At 35.5% G+C, this 25,903-nt stretch overlaps 1 protein-coding gene across 1 annotated transcript; it reads right to left on the bottom strand.

Moving 5' to 3' along the window:
• Positions 1 to 554: 554 nt before the first annotated feature.
• Positions 555 to 15,125, bottom strand: LOC116124526 (probable inactive protein kinase At3g63330). The gene is made up of 13 exons (XM_031410252.1): positions 14,994 to 15,125; positions 14,155 to 14,308; positions 8,773 to 8,959; positions 7,895 to 8,126; positions 5,375 to 5,881; positions 4,709 to 4,766; positions 4,012 to 4,099; positions 3,094 to 3,168; positions 2,912 to 2,995; positions 2,607 to 2,750; positions 1,724 to 1,796; positions 735 to 817; positions 555 to 645 (listed from the first exon to the last, which is right to left on the bottom strand). Exons 1-13 carry the CDS (start codon positions 15,123 to 15,125, stop codon positions 570 to 572), a joined length of 1,893 nt encoding a protein of 630 aa, XP_031266112.1. The 3' UTR covers positions 555 to 569.
• Positions 15,126 to 25,903: the final 10,778 nt, after the last annotated feature.

Genomic DNA, 25,903 nt, shown 5'->3' with positions numbered 1-25,903 from the left:
TTTCGGCAAAGTCTTCAATGTTTCTGGTGCTCCCATTGTTACGCCTGCTTCAATTACCCCAAAATCAATGACGTAGATTAACAAATGGTAAAAAAACAAGACAGTCTCCATTAGAAATAGTCATCAGCGTTCTCCAGTCATCTCTCATCACAAATTATCCTGGAAGGACAAATGTAGTAGCTGATAATGATTTAAGTCAGAGATCTTGTCATATCAACTAAGTCATAAATCACAAGCTAATTTATCTTCAGGTCCACAATACATTCCCAGAAGGGATATAACAATCTATGAAGCAAGAATTTGCTCCAACCCCAATTAACTCAATTTTATTATAACACACCAAGTTACCAGCTAATTTATCTTCAAGACCCCACAAAGATTCCAGACTCAAGGTAGAGATGTAACAACCAACAGAGAGTGGAGTAAGAAAATTGCCCAGAGAAGTTTAAAGGTTGTCAATGGCTCAGCTGCTAATTAGGAGGACTTACCGACAAAAAACTATTTTAAAGCAATTAACAACATTAACAACAAATTGAAGTCTTAAATGCCTTGCAACAGTATTGTTTGAATTACAAAACCAGAAAACTTACAGGGTCCCAAAGCAAAAGTTGGCGCACTAACCGCATTGCCCAAACATTTGGAAACCTGCCAACATGGTGATAAAAAGAATATGTAAAGATATAACACAATCTTCAGAATAATAAAATTACATAGGCATGATTATCATAATTCACCCCAGTTTAAGAGGATCTCGACTCTTTATTTGTTGAGAAAAGAACTCCTCAGAGCATTTCCAAGAAGCAGGCGACAATCTACCCTGGATTCCCAAAAATGAAATTCAATGAGTACATGTCAAAGCTTTAGGCCCTTTTTAGAAGGGTTATTTTTGTAGGAGGGGATTTCTGATTCACTTTCTAAGTTTTTTTTCTCATTAATATACATTTCTACCTTTCCTATCCAAAAAAAAAAAAAAAAAAAAAATCAGTACATGTCAAAGCTAGATCTTGACAAGGATACTATGCTTCAAAAAAGACAATTAGCGTATCATACTCTTTTAAGTACAATAATCCTCTAAAAACAATGGATAAAGCTTTATAAACACCAGGCCTAACTCACTCTGCAGTGATACTTCAGCACTTATTTCTACTGACAGCCATGAAATCTTCACTGCTAAATGCATCCAAAAATGAACCTTAATCATTAGACAAATAACATAATGTTCAAGACCATGAATTGTTTATAATATTCTTGACTGTCAGAACATAGTCATACAATTCTATCTGGGTCATTCGGTACAACTCTAGACCTTGCTTTAAAGCACAGACAGTCAGTGGTAGACATTCCAAATTCTAGTTTATTTGGGCTCCCTCTGATTATAAATTGGATAGAAGAAGAAATGACAACTAGTAACCTCAAAAACTTTGGGGTTGAAGGTCAATACAGAATACAGATACTCTTCAACTTGCTTGCTTGTCTCCTTGACCACAAATTAAAGCATGAAAGGTAATAACACCAAAATTTAAAATCCACATCAGAAAGCAATCATGAAAGTCAGCTATGCCATTGTCTATAATAGGAACCATCAAACCACACTTTTTACCTAAACATATCAATAAAGAGATGAAAGAAAGAATGAAAAAAGAAAAGTCACATAGATAAATGCTCAATAATTTGTTGTCCCATAAACACGACCTAGTTTAACATAGAACAAAGATATACTTACTTGGTTTGTACTGCGCATATGCTTCAAGGAATTGCCAGGGATTAGGATACACAATTCCATGAAAGATCTAAGCCTGGCACAACCAAACATTCACCAAATCACCAGTGTCAGCATCTATCACTAAAATATGCAAAACACTCACTCCCCTTACAACAAGTAGAACAGCATATTAATTTCTTAATCATTAAAAAATAAAAAAAAATAAAAAAAATAACCAAACAAACAAACAAAATTTTGAAGGCCCACACACACAATATCTTCATAATTTTATGGATCTTAAAATCAATATTTCAACATTAAAGTGAACAAGCTTCATACAATTTAGATATAAATGGATACTACTGAGCAAGAAATTCCTTTGTAGATGTCAATTATCAGATTTGCTGCCAATAAATAAGAATATAAAGAAGACTAAAATGTATATTTAACCACAGAAATAGGATAAAGTATTACAACACATGGTACCCCCTCCCTCTTTCATATTATATATTGATAAATCAATAAATAATCTTTTTCATTATGGGATCTAGAAGATTATCAAATATATTTATGCTGAGATGTGACATCCTTTTCATAATTGAGAAGCAGAAAAAGGGTTAAGTAGCTCTTGTTATTTTTAGTACTAATGTGCCATAATATAGGAGTCCTCTAGAATTATATGTACATATTTTAAAACAGAAAGTTAATAAGAGTTTCTTCAGAATATAGCTGAACAATTTGAATTCAGAACCTTAATTATCAAATTAAATATGGAGTATAGAGTCTAAAAAATTATCAAATATTGAATGTGAGATACAGATCCCAAATTTCATAAAGAAAAGACAAATAAATAAAGGCAGTTAGTATTTTTAAGTTGAACGCAATATTCTCAGCAACAACTCACTTGTAAGCAAGCTCCTTCAATTCATCATTCCAGCCCTCAAGATGGCGATCCAAAAGAGAGCGCGTCAAGGCACTTATCTGAAAAACATCTGGTGATCCTAAAATCAGCTCTAAGATTACAACACCAACGCTCCACATATCATACCTATGCAACAAAACAAGCAATGCAATAAATTATTCCAACCAATACAAAGGGAAGCATTCTAATTCAACAAATGAAACTAAGTGTTCAGACAGAATAAAGATATTGTTGAAGATAGACCAAGATGCAAATTTTTATATCACTTAAAATGGAATATGACGTACTTCAAAGTTGTGCCCGTTGGATCTTGATACCAACTAGCATTGAGAAAAGCTTCAGGAGGAGCATATTCATAAGTTTGTTCAGCTCTAGCAAAATAAAAAATAAATAAATAAACACCCATCAGGACCTTTTACTATGATTCAAAAACAGGAAACAAAAAGAAACACTCCCAGAAATGAGATACCTAGAAGGTCCAGTCGATCCATACAAATGCTTCACTGTGAACTCATCTATGGCACTACCAAAGTCGATGATGCGCCTAAACAATTAGTTAAAAGGGTATGAATAAATTACCCCTAACATAGATATAACAAAAGGAATATGCAACCATCAAGAAAATTATAATCTAAAGCATGTATATCCCTTTGTCATATTTAATTAGGTGATAAATGCTGTCAACAACATTTTACTGCTCACTAATTATAGCAAGAGAGAGGAAAATAGAACAATATTACATTGAACATACATTTATATGCTACAAATGGCACCATGAAAGGAAAGAGGTCCTATTGTGAAATGTGAATACACTACGCAAGAGAACAATGTAACACATGAAAAAAAGAGAAAGGCAAAAATTGAAGGATGAACATAGCAGTCAGAAATTATAAGATGCTGCAATTTTGTTTGTTACTTTCTTTTTTCCTCCAAGCATCAATAAGAATAAAAAATAATAGCAAAAACAGTCAGGGAAAACATGCAGATTGTCGAGGGTGTTCACTAATTAGTTGAAGAATTAAATGACAAGTAAAGGATTCAAAGTCATTACTGAAATTCCAAATAAAAATATCGCTGGCAGTATTACTAAATACTAATATAGTCTAAAACTGAATATTGTAGAGCATTGGGTTATCAGAAATAAATGAAGCAAACTAAGAAGATTCTACTTGGGCAGTTTACATGATATTGGGAAAAAAGTCTTCTGTAGGTAGGATAGTCTTTCAACGCACCAAAGAAAAGAGCAGAAGGGTTCAAAAAGGGTAGTTGTTACCCTGCTTGAGGCGTCTGCTCATAATGCTATATGGTATCACAACCTATCATACTTCAGCTAAGTAAGTGGAACAAACTTGAGCTGAAAAGCAAAATTTCACTTATACCAACATACATTCTGGTGGTAAAATTCTTATCTTCACTTGGAGTTCCTTTCAAACATTTCCCAGTGTTCCAATCTTCAAAGCATATCACCATGTTTTCTTCCAATAACAAATATAAAAGCATTCTAAGTTAGCATAATCCATAAAATACTTATTTTGCCATAAATGATGTGAAACATGATCAAAGAAATGACAATTCAAGAAAAAGAAAACGGTAGATTTATACCATATAAATCCAGTTGCAATATAAAGGGCATATTTATGTTATATTATCTCAAAATTACTTCCCTAAATTTTACACGGCATCACAGATGAATGACATGAGATAAATAATATATTGAAAAAGTGTTTTCTCACCCAGATCTCTGTCTCCACCCCCACACCCTCACTCTTGCCTGTGAAACTGTAACTCTCACAGCATATAGTCATTATAAATCATGGGATTCACAGATGCGTGGTCCTCAAAGCATGGTTAAACGGTTTTCAACTTATGTAGCATGTACACCAAGGATTGTGGGGGAGGATCATGAAAGCTTAGTGCATATACAGAAGTTCTCATATGGAAATCAATTTGACCAGCCAGCAGGACATAAGAAACAGGAGCTTGGACCAACCAAGGGCAGCCAATAATGCCATTTTAGACTCTTATTTTAATCATATTACTTGATACTCATAATCTATGATGAAAAAATGAATTATTGTGCTCACCAGGTTTGATATCCCTGTGGGTGATATTGCGGTCATGACAAGACTTGAGTGCCATCAACTGTGAAAGGAAAAAGAAAAATACATCAAGTACTATATGACTGATTTCAATGCTTATCATTATAAAGAACAAGAAAAAAAAATCTAGCCTAGTGCAGAAGCTGAATAAAAGGAAGAGAAAGGACTAATATGGCACATAAGTGCTCAAAAACAAAACTAATGAAACTATCTTTAATGGAAGGAAAAAAAAAACCCAATACAAGTCTCATAGATAGAGACTAGAAATGAATAAATTTAAAACTCAAAAACAAGCATGTTTATTGGGTCGAGCGGCGATGGAGAATATAGCCAAGGGCATTGAATTACAATTGAACAATGTTGATAGTAGTACCAAACTTTGGACAAACATAGCAAACTTTTGAGGGAAGCTTTGTTTATTAAAGCATTTAAACTCATCCTATTAACAATAGCTTATTCGCCTAGCAGAGGAATGACAAATCTTTGAACAACAAAATTCAGTACAAACTGCAGAGCTAACAAAAATAAAAGCCATGTTAACCATCCAATCCATGCAATGTTCACGCAAGAATGAAAAATGAAAAATAAGCCAAAGTAATATTAAAGTGGTGACAATGGAAGATGCAAGCTAATATTGGCATGCAGACATACCAACTGCCATATAAGATTGCGCATTTCCTCTTGTCCTGCTTCTGTTGTCTTCAACCAATGCCACCATTTTGATGGACGCAGTACCTGCACATGTTTGACCTCTTCAACATTTTCTTCATCAGGATGACTTGCTGCTTCTTCCACAGTATATATTAGCTTCGACAAGGACACACCTTCATAATGGAATACCAGCCATATTTCATTAGATTGAGATTCAAAAGACTCCACATATCTTGCAATATGGTTCAAACCTTCCTCAAAGGAAGCTCTCTGCAATCTAAATTTGTTCGTAAAGTCGTTATCAAAACTCCAGCTGTTTCCACAGTCATGGAAAGATGATTCATTTGTCTCTAATAGGTCATCATAATATGATCTTGATTCTTCTGGAAAAGGTTCTGATATTCCAGACAACAGTAAACCTCCAAGACTCTTCGAGGCATTTAAAAAGAGCTCACCAAAATACTTCTCTCGCAGACCACTTAAGTAAACATTGGTCCCTCTCTCCACCTGTTTAAGGTAATCAACTCTATTAAAATAAATTGCCTACAAAAATCAAACTCAAAAAATGGACAACGTAAAAAGCAAAAAGGCAGCAATTAAAAAAAAAAAGGATCCAGATGACCAGTCAGAGAAAAAGGTGAGAAATACCGAAATAATATGAACTTGTCAAACCAGTAATTTGAAGGAGAAAGTAAATATAGTAATAAACCAATTACATTCTACAAATTATGAAATTCATTACTAGAAAAAAAATTAACTAGTAGAAGATTAAGTATAATTGTGTCACTAAAAGCACAAGCCATGTAAGCAAGAATAAAATTGATTGCATTTCACAGCATAAAATTTATAAACATTCTTGCATATACATTTCGTATTGCTAATAGACCTTATCAGGCCAAAATTTTTTTTTTTTTCTCTAAATGTATGATTTCATTCTCATGAAAATTTATCATGCCAACAATCCAAGCCCAAAGAAGTACAAAAACACAGCACAAACCCTCTTCCTAGCTAAAGATCCAAAAGAAGAGAGAAAATAGGTGATTAAAAATTTGAGTAATACTACACTTACAAAGAAATTTTACAAAGATCTCCATACAAAGTGATGTGGCAAAAAATAAATGGAAGAGTGAATTTAATGAGTTGAACTTTTTGTTTCACTCTTCCATTCATTTCTTGCCACCTCACTTTATATGGAAATCTTTGTAAGTATAGTATTATTGTAAAAAATTTTGTTATTGCATATGAACTATTCTCTCTTAAATAAACAGAGACAGAACAATGTGATGACAATCATGCCAAATTTTCCAAAATAATGGAAAAAAGGACCACGAGTAGGATCTCTAACATAAATCACATCTTCAATTTTCTTTTTTTCTTTTTTCTTTTAATAAGAATCTGTAGAACTATATTAAAGAAGAAATTGATGACACAAACAAAAATAGGTCAAACATAATATCCTATTTCCCATCCCACAATAAGCAAACTAAACAAAGTTAGCCCAAAACCCCTCCTGATTAAAATGTATAAATAAAAAAGAAGATTCCTTAAATTCCTTTGGAAATGAAGCCCAAATAGAAGCAAAAGGTCTAACTCTCTCCCATAAAGCCTCATTGTTATCGTCTCCTTTCACTTCAAAATACGATTATTTCTTTCTTGCCATAAAACCCAAAGAAGAGCTAATAAGACACATCTCCAAACAGTTCTCAAAAAGAAAAAAAACATTCTCTGTTAATGAAGAATCGCAAGAACTTGGAACTTGGAATAGCCCATGATTCCTGGATTCTTTACAACCATAGCCCATAACTATGAAGCCATAAAACACATCTTCAATTACATTCCAGAATGCAAAGCTATATTATTTCCTTAAATAACCATCTGCTGCCTTGAATGCTTCATGCCCTCAAACATGGAAATTGAGATACATCCCTCATTGATGTTTTGTGAATCCAAGTCAAAGGCAGTATAGTTGTTGAGGGATAATCTCAACAATAGTTACCTCTAAAACTCTGAATATGATATAGTGTGTGTAAAATATAAAATAATAACAAAAATATAAACACCACAAAGAACAAGGGCAAATCTAGAAGATAGTACATATTAAATGCATAGTTCCTTGCTTCAAAAATACATCATCTCCAATATATCCTAATCAAGAAATCCAGCAACAAGAGATGCCAGTACTGAAATAAAGTCAATAATACTTCAAAACAAATGACAGGATACACGAAATGCCAGTCCCCACAACTGTATTTATTGTGACACTATCGTCTCTGTCAACCAATTGTACATCTAGTGTGACCAAGTAACTAGAAAGTTTCAAGGCTCGATGACCAATTGAGTATATTAGGCTTCATATAAAATATTTATATTTCAATTAAGTTAAAAAGATTTCACTTTGACCCAATACCGAGAACAATGCTTAATGAACTATGATGAAGTCATCGGTAAACACTAAATTGAATACAAACTTCTTTTAAAATTTAAAATAAAAAAATAATTTATATCAATTGAATAACTTACCATTATACGTTTCAAAATGAACAAGCCATCATTAGAAGAACCAGCATGGCAATCATTGGTTGAGCCATTTTGCAAATTTCTGGTATGTGATTCTTCAAGAATGGTATCGTCTGAGACATTTTTACTTTTTTCACTCGAGTTTGAGGCATCACTGCCATTTTGACAGTTCCAATGAAAGGCCAGCCATACTTCGCCATATGATCCACGACCAAACTTTTTCTTTAGAACATACCTAATAATCAATATGTACAGAGTGTTTTTATAGGCTTGTCTGACTAGAAAAATGAAACAAGAAAATATAGGTAAATATAAGATTATTTACAACAGTGAATAATCATTAACATAGTAACACTCATTTTTAACAACCCAAAATAGTGCAAAGGAAGGCATATCTTTTGCCTGTCCCACTCAAAAATCATTGCCTGAATCTATGTTACTACCAAATATTATACGATGTTCAATGAGCACCTTTTGATGAGTTCATATCACCTTCCATGAGTCCCAGTACTCTACCTTATTAATTTATGCCTCGTGTTTGAGCAGGAGTCAAAATAAATGTGTTCATATAGATACATAGCAAGTCAACTCTAAACCAAATTGTCCATATACAATGGCCTGACTGTAATTAAAAACCATGCATCAGTTGTGCTTGATTGGTGCTACGTGCATCATTTCACAAAGGCTACCAGGACACATTTATTTTATCCACATAAAGATAGGCATGCCTTTAAGCATAAAGGAAGTACATAACCTGCATGCAGGTAAATGAAACAGTTTTCAAGTTTATCTTTCTCAGTAATTGCAACCTTTAATTATTTGATGGTTCTATAAGCTGCGGGTCACAAGGAGAAAAAGCTGAATAGAGAACAGATATGTACCTCAAGTCAGGCATTGCATTCTCATTTGATCCATAATCTGAACCAGCAGTATGGAAGGGTATTGATTCAAGCAAACCAAGGAAACTAGCAAAGCCTTCAGTATTGATGCATTGATCTTTACTTCCATCTACAGTCATTCCAAAATGCAAGCAAATATTCTGGTCGTTATAAGAATATAGAGGTCCACCTAGACAAAAACAGAAGAAGAAGAAGAAGAAGAAACAGAATATATTAATCCTGAACAAACAAAAACATGACATACAAAAAATGTGAGCCAGAAGTCCACCATGGAAGCAGCAGAGCTGTCAAAGCTCAAAAGTCAAAATAGAACTCTCCAAAAAACAAAAAACAAAAAGCACTCAGAAAATAATAAAAATAGTGTTACAATTTTCATTATTGAAAAAATAGAAGTATTCTTGAATGCAAAGGAAACTGACACCAAAGAGAAGCAAAGAATCAAACTTTATCCCACAATAAATCAGCCTCATCATCCTTAGCCATTGAAGTGGTTTTCTATCCAGCCACATTGATGTTCAAAGAATAGTTGTCTTAGTTAAATTAAACTTCTATTTTTTTTTTTTTTAATTAGGATTATCAAATATTGTTTTATTAAAATTAGGATTATATCTAATCCAGTTTTTCAAGACCTATGAGTAAAAGCTTCTTTCATTATTGTTTTTATGCATGATTATTTGACATGGAATAAGATATTGATTCTCTCCCTATAGATTGTTTCTTTCTCATTTTTTCTAGCATTTCTCCTTTTTCTTGCTATTCTTTCCCAACTATCCTTCTTGATTCTCTTTTATCTATATCTTTATCAACTCTCCTTTTGCCCCTCTATCAATTTGTAACAAAGCAGTTTTGATTTCTTCTTAAAGGCTTGTGCCCCAAAACCCTAGACCAATCAAACCCTAAATTCTTCCAAAATATATAAAAAAAAAAAAACCCTAATTTCTCCCATCCAATCCTCTCCATAAAATCGAATTGCAAAAAAAAAAAAAAAAAAAAATCAAATTGCACAAAAGCCCAAGCTTCCACTATCAAAACTACGTTGAACCACTGCCCCATGCATCACCATCACAACCTTAGTTGAAGAATCAAGTCCAAAAACCAATTGGAAAATTCCCTACATACCACCAAAAGTTGAGCCGCCGTACTAGATTCCATCCACCACCTAAGTTTTCACCACCCATCCCAAATTCCTAGTTGCTGGTCTGTCTAATGACACCTCTCCAGCTTCCTTCGGACGCTGCAAGTGATACACACGCGCTCAGGTTTTGGTTTATGTCACTTCAGACCCTTCATGTTTCAAATACTTTCAGTTTAGTCATGTTTGTGCCTTGAAAAAATAATGTTGACCAAAGATGAACTTAAGCAAGCCATCAGGCATTTCAACCGATTTAAATACCTAAAAACCAAGCCTTAGTGCAGATGATGCTCTTATTCCTCTTACAGGTACTAACATTATCCCTGACCCTATTCCTAAGGCTCCTGTTACAGGTCTTACTTCAGATTCCTCTCATGTTACAGTCCTACCTTCTGATGATTAGTTTCCCATTGCCATTCGTAAAGGTATGCGATCCACTCGCAACCCTCATCCGGTTTATAATTTTCTTAGTTATCATCGATTATCTTCACCATATTTTGCTTTTGTGTCCACAATTTCGTCTGTGTCTGTTCCTTCCAATATTCATGAGGCGTTGACCGATCCCGGGTGGCATCAGACAATGGTTAAAGAGATGTCTGCTTTGCATAATAATAACACTTGGGAATTGATTCCTTTGCCTCTAGGGCAGTCGACTGTTGGTTGTTGTTGGATTTATACTGTCAAAGTTGGTCTAGATGAGCAGGTTGATCGCTTAAAGGCTCATTTGATAGGCAAAGGGTACACTCAAACTTATGGGTTGAATTATTATGACACTTTTTCTCTTGTGGCGAAGATGTCTTCTATCCGCTTGTTTTTATCTATGGCTGCCATCCGATAATGGCCTCTGTTCTAATTGGACATTAAGAATGCATTTCTGTATGGTGAGCTTCAGGAAGAGATATATATGAAGCAATCGCCTGGTTTTGTTGCTCAAGGGGAGTCTACCTTAGTCTATAAACTTCGTCGCTCACTGTATGGCTTGAAGCAATCTCCTCGTGCCTGGTTTGGACGTTTCAGTACTGTCATCCAAGAGTTTGGTATGGTGCGGTGTGAGTCTGATCATTCGGTCTTCTATAAATATACATCAACGGAGCAGTGCATCTATCTGGTTGTCCATGTCAATAATATTGTCGTTACAGGAAGTGATCAAGATGGTATTGAGCAGTTGAAGAAACACTTGTTTAGCCACTTTCAAACCAAAGATTTGAGGCTACTTAGATACTTCCTTGGTATAGAAGTTGCTCAATCCAGCTCTGGTATTGTTATCTCTCAAAGAAAGTATGCATTGGATATTTTGGAAGAAACAGGGATGTTAGATTGCAGACCAATAGACTCTCCTATGAATCCTAATTCAAAGTTCTCACCTAGGCAGGGGGAGCCTCTAGCTGATCCTAGAAGATACTGAAGACTGGTTGGTAAGCTTAATTATCTCACCATCACACGACCCGCTATATCCTTCTTTGTCAGTGTTGTTAGTCACTTCTTATAGTCTCCATGTGATAAACATTGGGATACAGTTGTTCGCATTCTAAGGTATATCAAGGGTGCCCCCGGCAAAGGTTTGTTATATGAAAACAGGCGTCATACACAAGTTGTCAGGTATTCTAATGCTAATTGGGTAGGTGCTCCATCTGATAGATGCTCCACTTCAAGTTTTTGTGTTCTTGTTGGGGGGAACCTTGTATCTTGGAAAAGTAAAAAGCAGATCGAGTGCAGAAGCAGAATATCATGCAATGGCCTTAGCAACTTATGAGCTCATTTGGTTGAAGCAACTAATCCAAGAGGTGAAATTTGCAGAAATATCACAGATGAAGTTACTTTGCGATAATCAAGTTGTTCTCCATATTGCCTCTAATCCGATGTTTCACGAGAGGACTAAACATATAGAAATTGATTGTCATTTTATTCGAGAGAAAATTTTATCCGGTTGTATTACCACTAGTCATGTCAACTCAAACGACCAACTAGCGGATATCCTCACTAAATCACTCAGGGGTCCTCGTATTGGTTTTATTTGTAGCAAGCTTGGTGCATATGATTTATATGCTCCAACTTAAAAGGGAGTGCTGAGTTGTACATAATCATATTAAGATTAAGATGTTGATCATATTAGGATTAAGATCAAGATCACATTAGGATTAGGATCAGAATCATATTGGGATAAAGATCAGTTTTATTAGGAATATGATTATTTCATTTCCTTATTTCATGGATTACTGGATGTATATATTGTTGTATATTGTTCACAAGGAATATTAAGAAAAATCTCTTCTGATTTCACAGATTCTTTGACTTTCCAAAAGTGGAAAGGGGACAAACAGCCGTCAAAATGTCATGGAGTGTTCTTTCCCGAAATGGAAAGTCTTGAATTGGCATTGTCATAGCTTGTCTCCTTGACTTTTTGATCCCATGTGCTTGCACCTTCCCCCATATTTGAACTTTCCCTCCCTTTTTGACTCATTGGTTCCCATGAAATTAAATTGTAGCCAAATGTTGGATTAGAGTTCATGAATTGGGCTTGGCTTGGCTTGGGCACGTGGGCTTATCTTGTATGGCCATTTTGGCTTAGGCCGAATTGTCTTGAGAGGCTATGATTGTTCTCTTGGCTTAGGCCGAATTGCCTTGGACTAATTTCCTCTTGGATTTGTCTTGATCTGCATGAAGGTTGGTGGGCATATTTGCATCAGTATGGAGTAGCCATAAACTAGCCACGCCAGATCTGGCCTGATCCGCGCATGGCAAGGCTAGATCTTGCCTAAGCCACGCATGGCCAGGCCGAATATTGGCCTAAGCCGCGTGGCTTGGCTTCAGACGATGAATTAGCCTCTCAACGACCAGATTCCACCGTCTTTATCCTCCAAGCCGTTCATTGTTTACCGCCAAGCCTTACGACGGCCATGGCTGCCACTTACTACATATTTCTTCTTCTTTTTTAACTTTTGTACTCTAATCTAATGTGCTTGGGTTATTTTTATTGGAATTTGAGAGGAATTGAGCTCGACTTGACCTTGACAAAGCGAGCTTCAATCAAGCTCGAGCCCGACATGTTAAGCTCGACCGAGCTTGAGCTCAAGCTTAACGCTATAGTAGCCAAGCCGAGTTCGAACAGTCGAAGCTCGGCTCAACTCGGCTCATTTACACCCCTAGCACAAACATGATTAAACTAAAAATATTTGAAACATGAAGGGGTTGAAGAATATAAACAAAGATCTAAAGAGTTAATATGCAATTTGATTTGTAATAGGGTGTGTAACATGTGGCGATGGAAGGAAGCCAAAGAATTGTCGATGGATAGATCGGCAACCAAGGAATCTTTTGGGATGGGTAGAAAAACTCACTCGGGCAATGGACAAAATCTAGCAAGCCAACAATGACTAAACTTTGAGTGGCGCATAAAGGACTTTCCGATAGGTTTTTGGACTCGATTCTTTAGGGAAGGTAGGGAAGGTTGTAATCAGCAAGGGAGGAAGCCAACGTGGTGGTTGTGACAGAGGTGCGCAATAATAGGTGGTGGCACATGGGGCAATGGTTTGACATAGTTCTAACAGTTGAAGCCTGGGGTTTTTGTGCTTTCTGATTTTTTAAGAGGATTTTGGATGGGAGAAATTAGGGTTTTTTTTATATGTTTTGAGAAAATCTAGGGTTTTGATTGATTATAGAGTTTTGATAGGAAAGCTTTTAAGAAGAAATCAGAACTTATTTTGATACCAATTGATAGAAGGGCAGAAGGAGAATTTGGTAAAGAATAGAGAAATAGAGAGAATAAGAGAATAGATTGGCGAGAATAGCAAGAGAAAGGGAGAAATTCTAAATAAATTAAGGGAAGAAACAATCCTTAGGAAGAGAACCAATTTCTTATTCCATGTCAAATAACCATGCGTAAAAATAATAATGAAAGAAGCCTTTATTTATAGGCTTAAAAAAATTAAATCCTAATCAAAATATAATTTGAATAATCCTAATTTTAATGAAACAATAGTTTGATAATCCTAATCCTAATAAAAAATTGAAATAAAAGTTTAATTTAACTAAGACAACTCAATCCTAGAAATTATCCTATTCTCCCTACATCACACACGCATTTGCGTGTGTGTTGCTATATAATACAACTAATTCACAAAACATTATTGGAGGAAGTTAATTGACTTTCAATCCAGATATGCAGAGGTTCATGTATGTCTCAGTGTGTCAAAAATAGTACAGCATCCATCCACAAACACAACTTCACTTACCATAACGATGGTCAAGGCTGTTGGGTAGAGCCTGTGAAAAGTCATACACATGATCTTCTTGTTCATCCTTTTGAGCCCCCAGTTTGCTATCGACATTTTCATCAAGGTTTTCAGATAAATAAAAACAGTTAAATCTTCCACGTTTTCCTGCAACCTAGAGGAAGAAAAACAATCCATCAGTTATACAAATTTTCCCTGTATTGATGGTCACATAGCCCTTTATTATAAACCTGTCATTNATATATATATATATATATATATATACACGCCTTTATAAAATTGATATGATATGCCTTTATATATATATATATATATCTATAAATATATAATGCTTTTTCATAAAAAATCAAAAAATTCTCCAACGAACCTTAAAATATACTAAGAGACGTCGACCCACTTCAGGGAATCGATGGCCGCCACATAAATTATGAAAATCTTCAGCATCTTCAATAGCCAATTAATATGAATTTTGAGAAATAAATCTCTCCAGAAAAGATACTTTGGAAGGATGGCATCAGTTCAGTTGTATACAAATACAGTAGACATGGGTGTTAGATTTTAAAAACATTTTATTCATTCATCAGGTAAAGTGAAGGACCGGAGGAATTTCAAGAAATATGGCCAATTGTTTAATGGTGTATCGTGGAATAAACCACTTTGAATTTGACACCTACTTGATAGTGAAAGAATAACTTGTCTTGATGAAATAAAATTAGTCAATTACAGAGAAAACTTTTTCGATATTCTTTGACTGATATAGCTCATTTTCTTTCGCTTCTTCTTTATTCCATCATCAGCATAAAATTAAGCCAAAATCTGGTTTCCATTCATTTCTGCACTCGACACGTTTCATGATCCTTGGAAGAAGCTCTAATTTTAGTCAAAATTCTCCAAGTGTCCTTTGTGTAGACACCTGTGTAGCGCCTGTGCCCACGACTAAGAAGAAATTCTAAGTAAAGGAGAAATACCATGATTCTCTTATTATACATATATAGAACTTTAAAGTCAATTTGCTCTCTTTAAACAGTAGACCCATTTCACTGCTTGGTTGCCAATTGCTTAACGATCGTGGATTACGTATATAGTGATACGAACCTTAATTGTGCTGGTAAGTAAGGTTAATGCATTCATGCAAAAATTAATTTGGTATAAATTCCTGAATGGACTAAACCAATAATTAGGTACTCTTACAATCTATTTCAATAAAGTTTTGGTCTACTTTCGCATATGAATATTTAAAGAAACTTCCCTTTCTCCTTTTCCTCAAGAGACAATGCAAAATTATTAAAGGTAGCTTTTGCAGCACAATGTTAGGCAACAACAAAGTGATGAGATACGAGATATGCCTAGAAAGAGAAGGTCAACGTGTGAAAAGAAGCCTCCAACTTGGATCAAGGATTATAATTAGAATCCGCATATGTTTAGGCTTATGATTAACTTTATTTATGTTATCAGTATTAATTGTATTTCCAATAAGTTTTGGATATGGTGTAAATGACAGAATATAAATATTGAGCTTGAAATAGTTTGAAAGGTAGGAAAATAATCAATCAAATTCTCTTCTCAATTCTCTAATTCTCTAAGGAGGTGTTGTTCCCTCATATTGAGCAATTATGTTAAATCCAATTTGATTCCTATCATTTGGTGCTTTCGTTCATTTCCGTGGAGGAGTGTACCCGATTCAAGATTCTTGACGACCAAATGGCCAAACAGGGAGCCCAAATTGAGGCTCAGGCGGCACAATATATTGACTGAATTTAGTGAACTCCTTCAGGCGATTTCAATGAAATTAGCCACCATTGATGGTAAGTTGGAGCAAGATTGGCGACTTAAAAGTAGGGAAAACGATCAGTCGGGTGGGGAGGATACTTCTGACGGTTCATTTTCGCTATCTAAAGGTTATGGGTCCCATTTTAAACCCTTCAGATTGGGTGTGCCACGTTTTGATGGAATCGATCCATTTGGGTGGAAATTCAAAGTAGAGCAATTCTTTACTTATCATAATACTCCTGATGAGCAACGCTTGACAATTGCTTATTTTCATATGGATGGCCTTGCACTATCTTGGTACTCGGTGGATGCACACAAATGGTCAACTGAGTTCTTGGCTCTCTTTTCTTTAGGCTTTGGTGAATCGCTTTGGTCCTTCAGGTTTTGTGGATTATCAAGGTGAGCTTTCAAAATTGACTCAAACTAGTGGGGTTGCCGATTATATAACTGATTTTGAGTCCTTATCGAATCAGGTTTCCGGGCTTTCTGATTCTTTTCTCCTAAGCTGTTATATTTCGGGACTATGTTCTGAAGTGAAGTACGAAGTGCAATTTTTACTCCAAGAACCCTATAACATGCAATGGGCCTCGCTCGATTATAAGAAGATAAATTAAAGGAGTTACGTCAATCTCTTCGTGGAAATGTAGGGTGGTTTGGGGATGGTTCTCGTTTTCTGAATACTCGATCTTCATCATTACCACTGTTGTTACCCACACCACCTGCTATTCCTCGATCTTTAGATACAATGATAGATCGATCACCTTCCTTGCCTATTTGACGCCTCACGACTGCTCAAATGCAAGAACAACAGGATAAGGGTCTTTGTTACAATGGCGATGAATGGTTCTCCCTTGGACATCGCTATAAAGCAAAATTTTATTTATTAATGATTGCTGATGATGATGATCCTGATGATATGACTCTACCACTTGAAGATACTGCTATCAAAGCCAACTCGGACATAGTCAAGATAAGCCTTCATGATCTTATGGGTCAGTGTCATCTGAGTATTATTTGCCTCTTGGGTTTAGTATTGGGTCACTCTGTTGAGGTACTGATTGATGGCGGTTCGACACATAATTTCTTACAAGAACGTGTTGCACTTCATTTGGGCATTCCAATAGTTAAATCTCATAATTTCACTATCATGATTGGGAATGGAGATACCTTGCAGTGTTCGGATTTATGTTCGACTGTGACCTTGGATTTGGGAGGTCATCGTTTCCCAGTTGATTTTTTCGTTCTCCCTATTCGTGGTGCTGATATGGTATTAGGTGCTCAATGGCTTTCTACATTGGGTCCAGTGTTAATGGATTATAAGAAGCTAACACTCACTTTTGCATGGAATGGACAAACAGTGACTTTATTGGGACGCCAACCAATTACTATTGAGCCTATTTATCTTCATCAATTGGAGTGTTATCAGCATGTGCACTCCATTGAGGCATCTTTTCAATTGTTTAATCTTGAGATTGAGTCTGACACCTTACCACCAGATCACACTGTGTTGTTACCGCCGCCTTTACATGAAGTTTTGGATTGTTATACATCAGTTTTTGAGACTTCCACTACTCTTCCTCCTCCCTGTCAAACCGACCACCAAATCCCCTTCGGAATGGTTTTGATCCTGTTTGTGTTCGTCCTTACCGATAACCCCATTTTTAGAAAGGGGAGTTGGAACGACTAGTGTGTGAGATGTTGTCATCTAGATTCATTTGACCCAGCCATAGTCATTTCTCTTAGTCAAGAAATGTTACGGTTCATGGCGTTTCTGTGTGGATTATCAGGCACTCAATCGTCTCACCATACCCGATGAATTTCCAATCTCAATGGTGGATGAACTTTTGGATGAGTTCTGTGGTGCAAAAATCTTCTCTAAAATTGATCTTCGATCGGGTTATCGCCAGATTCGAATGAAAGAATTTGACATTGAAAAGACAGCTTTCTGGACTCATGAGGGTCATTACGAGTTCATCGTCATGCCCTTCTAATTTTCCAATGCCCCCGCCACTTTTCAGGCTAAATGAATCAAATTTCAGTTTTTTCCTCTGACAATTTGTCATTGTATTTTTTGAAGACATCTTGTTTTATAGCAAGACTTTGTTAGAGCATGCAAAACATCTCACCATAGTACTTTGTTGCTTGTGGGATAATATATTTTATGCTAACCGCAAGAAATGTATTTTTGGAGCTAGCAAAATTGATTATTTAGGCCACATTGTCTCAGCAGCTGGGGTTGAGCCCGATCCCTCCAAAATTAAAGCAATGTTGGATTGGCCACCACCCACCACCATACACCAATTAAGAGGGTTCCTAGGGTTGACCGGATATTACTGCAAATGCGTCCGCTCATATGCTAGTATTGCCACTCCACTCACAACCTTATTGCAAAAAGACAAATTTTTTTTGTCAACGGAAGTGCAGGCAACATTTGAAAAATTAAAATTCTCCATGACCACCACTCCGGTTCTTGCACTGCCTGATTTTCAAGTTCTATTTGTAGTGGAAACAAGTGCCTCTGGTAGTGGTGTAGGCGTAGTACTGATGCAACATGATCATCCAATTGCTTTCTCTAGTAAGCAGCTTTCTTCGAGACTCTGGCGTGCTTCTGCCTATGTTCGAGAATTGTATGCGGTTACTAAAGCTGTTATTCATTGGCGACAACACCTTTTGGGACTTAAATTCATCATTCGGACAGACCAACAAATCATCTGCCATTTGCTCTCACAGGTTGTACAGACTCTAAGACAACAAAAATATTTGGTGAAGCTACTTGGGTATGATTTTACAATTAGCTACAAATATGTAAAAGAGAATGTTGCAGCTGATGCTTTATCCCGCAAATTTGAAGATGAAGCACCAGTTGAGGCTAACACTTTTTTCACCTTGTCAATGCCAATCCTGGAAATTTTTAATCAAATTTGCTCTTCTTTACAAGATGACGCCTACTGCAGTGAAAAACTCAAGTTGCTTAACGATAATCCTTCTTTGTCAAAGGGTTTTTAAATTCATAATTGAATGTTGTTATTTAATAATAGTATAGTGGTCCCAGCATTAGGTAATTTTCGCTATCAACTTTTGGAAGAGTATCATTCCTCACCTTTGGGAGGACATGGGGGAATGCGTAAAACTTTAAGTAAATTGGTTTTGTCTTTTTTTTTTTTTTTTTTTGGCCAGGGCTAGTTACTGATGTTAAACAATTTGTACGTGCGTGTCACGTTTGTCGCCAAGCAAAGTCAGAAACAAAGATGCCTGCCGGATTGCTACAACCGCTCCCAATTCCCCAACAAATTTGGGAAGAGATAGCCATGGACTTTATTACTAGACTTCCTTTATCCTCTGGCTTTTCAATAATCTTTGTGGTGGTTGACTGTTTATTTAAATATGCTTATGTAGTGGGTTCACGGCTTCTAAAGTAGCTCATTTTTTTGTCCACATAATTTAAAAGCTTCATGGATTACCGAAGATAATTTTGAGTGACCACAATCCTGCTTTTTAAAGTAAATTTTGGCAAGAAATTTTTGCACTTAGTTGTACAACCCTTAAACACAGTTCTGCGTATCATCCGCAAACAGATGGATAAATGGAAGTAACTAATAGATTTTGGAACAATATTTGCGATGTTTTTGTATGGATAATCCAAAAAAGTGGGTTGAATACCTTCCTTGGGATGAGTTTTACTACAATTCATCATTTCATACTATTATAGGTACTACCCCTTTCAAACTGGTATATGGCAGGGATCCACTGTCGGTAGTACCTTATACTCTAGGAAGTTCACCTATTGAAGCTGTCGATTCGGAATTGATCAAACGTGACAAGTTGCTTGTTGCTTTAAAGGAAAATTTAATTAAGGCTCAATCTCGCATGATTGGACAGGCTAACAAGTGTCGATGTGAATTAGAGTTTAACCAAGGTGATTTTGTGTATGTTAAATTGCAGCCTTATCGGCAATTTTTTGTTCGGGGCGGGTCTTATTCCAAGCTATCCCGTTGCTTCTATGGGCCTTTCAAAGTCATTAAGCGTATTGGGAAAGTTGCCAACCGTTTGGAGTAGATGGACCCACCTTCCTTTGATTTGGAATCGGAATTGGAACCGTTGGTTTCGGTTCCGAGTACGTTAAAAAATATCAATTACCCCCGATTTAAAAAAAAATGACAAATAAACCCTTATAAAATTACAATTGCACCTCTAACAATTAAGTGCAAAGCATTAAATAATATATTTGTTTATATTTACTTGATGTTTGATGCTTGATTATAAGTATTTAATCGTTTGTTTTCATTGATAATAAACATTTAAAAGTTATTATTTAACGTAAATGTCTTAATGTATATTAATTTCTTAATCAAGTAATAAGTGAAACTTAAATATTAATAAGAATATTTTGAAAAACTGATCTTTTAATGAAAATTAATAAGACTTTTGATTATAAAATAAAAAAACCAAAATGTTCTTATATATTTATATGATATGCAAAATATCAAAAAACCCCTGTTGTTTAATATTATATCAATTTAGTCTCAGTTCCTGGTTCTGGTTCTAGTTCTTTTGATTTTGAACTGGAATCGAAACCGCACAATATTGGTTCCAATTTTTTGGAACAGGAACCTACCCTGTTACAATCAATTCCTAGTAGGAACCAGAACCGACACCCAAGTACCCGTCGGTTTTGGTTCTACCTTAAAAGTTTGCCCACCCCTAGTTTGGAGCTCCTTGACACCTAAAAAATTCACCCCATTTTTCATGTCTCCCTCTTAAAGCCATGTCATGCTACTCCAACAAATCATCCTTTAGCTTTGTCTCCTTTGGAGTTTAAAGGGCAGCCACAAATATCACCTACAACCATTCTAGCTAGGCATCATGTTCAGTGGAATGGTGTTCGTGTGTTACAAGTTCTTATTCAGTGGCATGGCTTGCTGTTAGAGGATTCTTCTTGGGAGGATGCGACTTTACTACACAATGTTTATGGTGCTGTGGTACTTGACCTTAAGGACAAGGTCTCTTTCGAAAAGGGGGGAAATGTTAGGCAACAGAAAAGTGATGAGATACGAGATACGAGATATGTTTGGAAAGAGAAGGTCAACGCGTGAGAAGAAGCCTCTAGCTTGGTTCAAGGATTATAATTAGCATCCGCGTATGTTTAGGCTTATGATTAGCTTTATTTATGTTATGAGTATTAATTGTATTTCCAATAAGTTTTGAATATGGTGTAAACGATAGGATATAAATATTGAGCTTGAAATAGTTTGAAAGGTAGGAAAATAATCAATCAAATTCTCTTCTCAATTCTCTAATTCTCTAAGGAGATATTGTTCCCTTATATAGAGCAGTTCTGTTAAATCCAATTTGATTCCTATCACACAACTATTGCTTTGAGCAACTTAATTTCTTGGAATTGATATAACATTATGTATGTAGAGAAACATAACTCAAAAAACGTGATTATATTGTGGAACATTGAAGAAATATAAGCTAATTTCCATCGTTAGCCTGATCTGGTCACTGCTAATATATATATGTGCTCTTATTTATATTTTTCAAAAGGAGGCAAGAGAGGCAACTATGCTGCCGAAGTATGCCAAAGAAAGAGAGAAAGCTTTAGCTATGATTTGTGTATTTCACTTGTATATTTGTATAGAAAGTGTCAATTTATACAAAAATAATGTGCTATGTAAGGAAGAAACTAATTACATAATCATAAGATTAATTGTAGAATCACCACAATCAAGGAGAAGATTGTGTAATTTGTCTCATGTAATTATTTCTTTAATCAAGCTAAAACCTTTATTTCACATATCAACGCTCCCTCTCAAGCTAGTGGTTTAAAAACGTCATAAACTCCAAGCTTGTTTAAAAGATGTGAATGTTGTTTGTGACTTAAAGGTTTCGTGAAGATGTCAGCTAGCTGATTTGTGGTTCGAATGTGCTCAGTCTTGATCATCCTTACTTGTATTTTGTCTCTGATAAAGTGGCAGTCAATTTCTATGTGCTTTGTTTTCCCATGAAATACTGAATTAGCTGTAATATCATTTGCTGCTTTGTTATCATAGTATAATTTAACAGGTTTTTCTATCTGCATGTCCAGATCTTTTAATAACCCAAGAATCCATGTGATCTCGCATGTGATTTTGGCCATTGCTCTGTATTCGACTTCTATTGATGAAAGGGAAACTATTGACTTTTTTTTTTGTCTTCCATGAGATCAATGATCCCCCAAGTTTGAAGCAGAAACCAGTGAGAGATCTTTTTGTCATAGGACATGACCTCTAATTTGAATCACAATATGCTTTAAGACTCAAGTTTTCCCTTCGAGGCAAGATGAGTCCTAGCCTTGGGAATCATTTTAGGTATTTGAGGACTTTTACTACTACTTCCATATGTGATTGGTTTAGTGCATGCATAAATTGGCTGAGAATCTGGACTGCATAACAGATATCAGGTTGTGTCATTGTCAAATAGATAAGACGACCGACCAGACGTTGATAACTAGAACTATCTTCAAGGAGTGGATCTATTTCTGAATCTTGAGTAGTAAGCTTCATGCTTTGTTCCACGAGAATAATACTTAGTCTACAAGCTGATAACTCTGAATCTGAGATTAATTCTAGTATGTATTTCCGTTGACTAGGAGATATTCTTGTTGAGGATCTCGCAATTTCAATTCCCAGAAAATATTTTGGTGCTTCTAGATTTTGATGTGAAATGACTTATGCAATTGCTCTTTTAGAGTTTTGATGGCAACTTTGTCATGTCGTATTATAAGAATATCATCGACATACATTATAAGACTAATGAAGGATTTACCTTGATATAGAGTGAAGAGATCATAGTCATGTTTGGACTGTATGAAGCCTATAGTAGTAAGAGCCTCTGTAAATTTGACATTCTATTGTCAAGATGTTTCTTTTAGTCCATAAAGGGACTTTCGCAATCGATATACAAGATTCTCTCCCTGATTGCAAAGACCCGGTGAAATGTCCATGTAAATCTCTTCATCGAGGTCACCGTGGAGAAATGCATTGTGAATTCCATTTGATGAAACTCCCAATCACGGTGAGATGCTACAGAGAGAAAATCCCATACAGTAACATGTTTGGCCACGAGTAAAAAAGTTTCCTAATAATAGTGATGGCAATGGGCCGGGCCGGGACCGGATAGCCCTTGGTCCAGGCCCAGGCCCAACCTCATGACACAGGCCCAAGCCCGATCCGAGCTCGCCACAGGTATGATAGGCAAAGCCCAAGCCCGGCCCGATGAGCTTTTTATAACCTTAGGCTCGGCCCAAGCCCGCCTTTTTTTATAATGTCAATTTTTAAATATTAATAAATATTGAATTTTTTTTTATATTTTTGACTTTAGAAACAGTTTTTAAATATTGATGTATTTTTGAATACTTGCCAAATATATAATTAACATTCGACAAAGTGCATTCATCCATTTTTAGAGTATAACATAAGCATAAGAGCAACAAGCAAATTGAGACAGTAAAATTTGAACAAATACAAAACAATAAACTCTATCACAAATTTCTAACTTGTTGTCTCCTTAAGGTTTGCAAGCTCCAATCAGGTAAGTCCACCTCTCTGCAATTATAAAATACATAAGAAGCATGCAACACATGAAAGACTAAATATCTAACCAATTGCATACCTATTCTTTGTCATCATAATTCCTCTTTTTCCTCATCAGTGTCATCAAAAAATGTTGAGCATGATTGTTGACCTAATAAGAATGCAAAATATACATTAAAGACAATAAGACAAATTTGTTAAAGAAATAAAATTTTGATATAATCACCTTTTATATCCGCCCATAACCAATTTTTAGCACACATCAATGCTTCTAATATATCTGAATGAAGTTTGTTGTGATGTGGGCTTACTACCTTCTCACCCGTGCTAAATATAGACTCAGAAGTGACCGTGGAGACAGGAATAGCAAGGATGTCTCAAGCAATAGAAGAGAGGATTGGATATTTAGGCCCATTTGCCTTGCACCAAACCAATATGTCATAGTTAGGAGTCTCAGGCAAAAGTTTCTCCTCTAAATAAAAATCCAGTTCTAACTTTCCTTCAATAACATTTGATTCTTGTGCAATATACATCTCAAAGTCACTAACGGACCCATCGTCCTCACTACAAGGAATATTAATCTGAAAAGAAGGTGTTGCATTGGGAAGAGGTTGACTACTTCCTTGCCTAGATTGGTACTAATTAAATAAATATGATAAAAATCCTTGAATTATCATAATATGATATTTACCATCAACTCCATAGATCCGAGGAAAAAAATAATCTAACAATTTCATTTTGTATCTAGGATCTAAAAGACTCGCTACCCCCAAGACACCGTGAATCACATCCCAATACTTGCTAAATTTTTCAAGCATTTTTACTGCCATATTCCTTATCAAATCATTCCCACATCTGAGCCAGCTAGACAATGCAATTCTAATTTCACAAACTTTTGGGAAATAAATATTAGATGTCAGATATTTTGTTCTAGAGAACAAATTTGAGGCAACATAAAATATTTTCAACTTTGAACAAACTTGTTCTGCCAACTCCCATTCCTCCTCAGTTGGCAAACATCTATATTGTGGCTCACGAAGTTTTAAACGAAAAAACACAAGCAGTTTCAAGCATTAAATAAGTTGAGTTCCAGTGAGTCTTACAGTCAAGAGCCAACTTCTTTGTACTTTCAATGCCTTCTTGACGTGATGCTTCAACAAATTTTTGCTTTCTTTTAAGAGATGCTGACCAATAATCAACTCTCTCACGGATTCTTGCAATTGCTTGTCCAATCACCGATAATCCATCTTGAATAATTAGATTCAGAACATGCGCACAACAACGCATATGAAACAATGAACCACGTAGCATAAGTAAGGCACTTTGAAGTTCGTTCAAGATATCTTCAACAACTGCATCATTGGTGGAGCAGTTATCAAGCGTCAATGTCAACAACTTTATATCAATATTCTACTCATAAAAGCAGTCCATCAATATCGCAGCAAGCACATCTCTAATATGTGGGCAAGGCACATATACAAATCTGCAACATTAATTATACAAAAAAAAAAATATTAATATAGCTACAAAAATTGTATTAAAAAATAATAATGATAAAACCTTAAAAGATAATACCTTATGAGTCGACTTTGTAAGACCCAGTTGTTGTCGATAAAGTGTGTTGTGATCGTCATATATCTTTTGTTTTGATTGCTGGCAATCCACAAATCCGAAGTGATAGCAATCCTACTCCGGTTTTTGTTTGAAAATTTCATTATCTTCTCTTTTTCTACATCATAAATCTTGAATATGTCTTTCTTAATAGTGTTTCTACTCTCAACCTTAAACAACGGTTGCATGTTATTACAAAATCTTCTAAACCCGTAATGATCAATCATGCTCAAAGGATATTCATGTAGAACAATCATCATTGCAAGGTCCTTCCTCACCGACTCTTGATCAAGCTGATACGAAGTTAAGGTCATTTGTGACTTTGAACTTGAATCCTCTCCCGAGGTAATAAACAAAATCTTCTGTGATACATCTCCATACTTTCGCCTTGGACAAATTTTATAATGTGAATGCAAGTGCCTTGTCCCGTTTTTGGAACCATCAGCAAGTTGTTTATGACAATAGTTACACTTTGCTTTATCCTTGCCATCAACTTTAACTTTCTTGAAATATTGTCATGCAACTGATTTTGTCCTTACAGTATTGCTGTAACTGTCAACATCATTAAGGGGGTCATCTTCTTCATGTGTTTCTTCCTCAGTATTAGCAATTGGAGATTGAATTTGATTACTTCCAATCAGATCCGAAGTCGACAATTTTTTCAATGAGTCAGAAGGTAGATTCGTCTCCTCCTTTAAGCTTTTTCGTTTACCAAGTAAAGAAGTTTGAATTGACATGTTGAAACCTAAAAGAATGAATATCAATAAACAATTCATACTAATCATCAAAAATCA

This window comes from Pistacia vera, unplaced genomic scaffold, assembly GCF_008641045.1.
Source record: "Pistacia vera cultivar Batoury unplaced genomic scaffold, PisVer_v2 Contig1525, whole genome shotgun sequence".
Classification (NCBI taxonomy): domain Eukaryota; kingdom Viridiplantae; phylum Streptophyta; class Magnoliopsida; order Sapindales; family Anacardiaceae; genus Pistacia; species Pistacia vera.
This window is presented reverse-complemented; position numbering and strand designations above follow the sequence as displayed.

Bases quoted from the DNA above. Each gene is read 5' to 3' on its own strand.
- LOC116124526 (XM_031410252.1), bottom strand. From the start codon at position 15,125: ATGGTATTTCTCCTTTACTTAGAATTTCTTCTTAGTCGTGGGCACAGG. The intron at 1,797-2,606 runs GTGAGTTGTTGC...TGGTTGTGCCAG, and splicing joins TTGAAGGAGCTTGCTTACAA to GCTTAGATCTTTCATGGAAT. The intron at 646-734 runs GTGAATTATGAT...CCATGTTGGCAG, and splicing joins CGAGATCCTCTTAAACTGGG to GTTTCCAAATGTTTGGGCAA.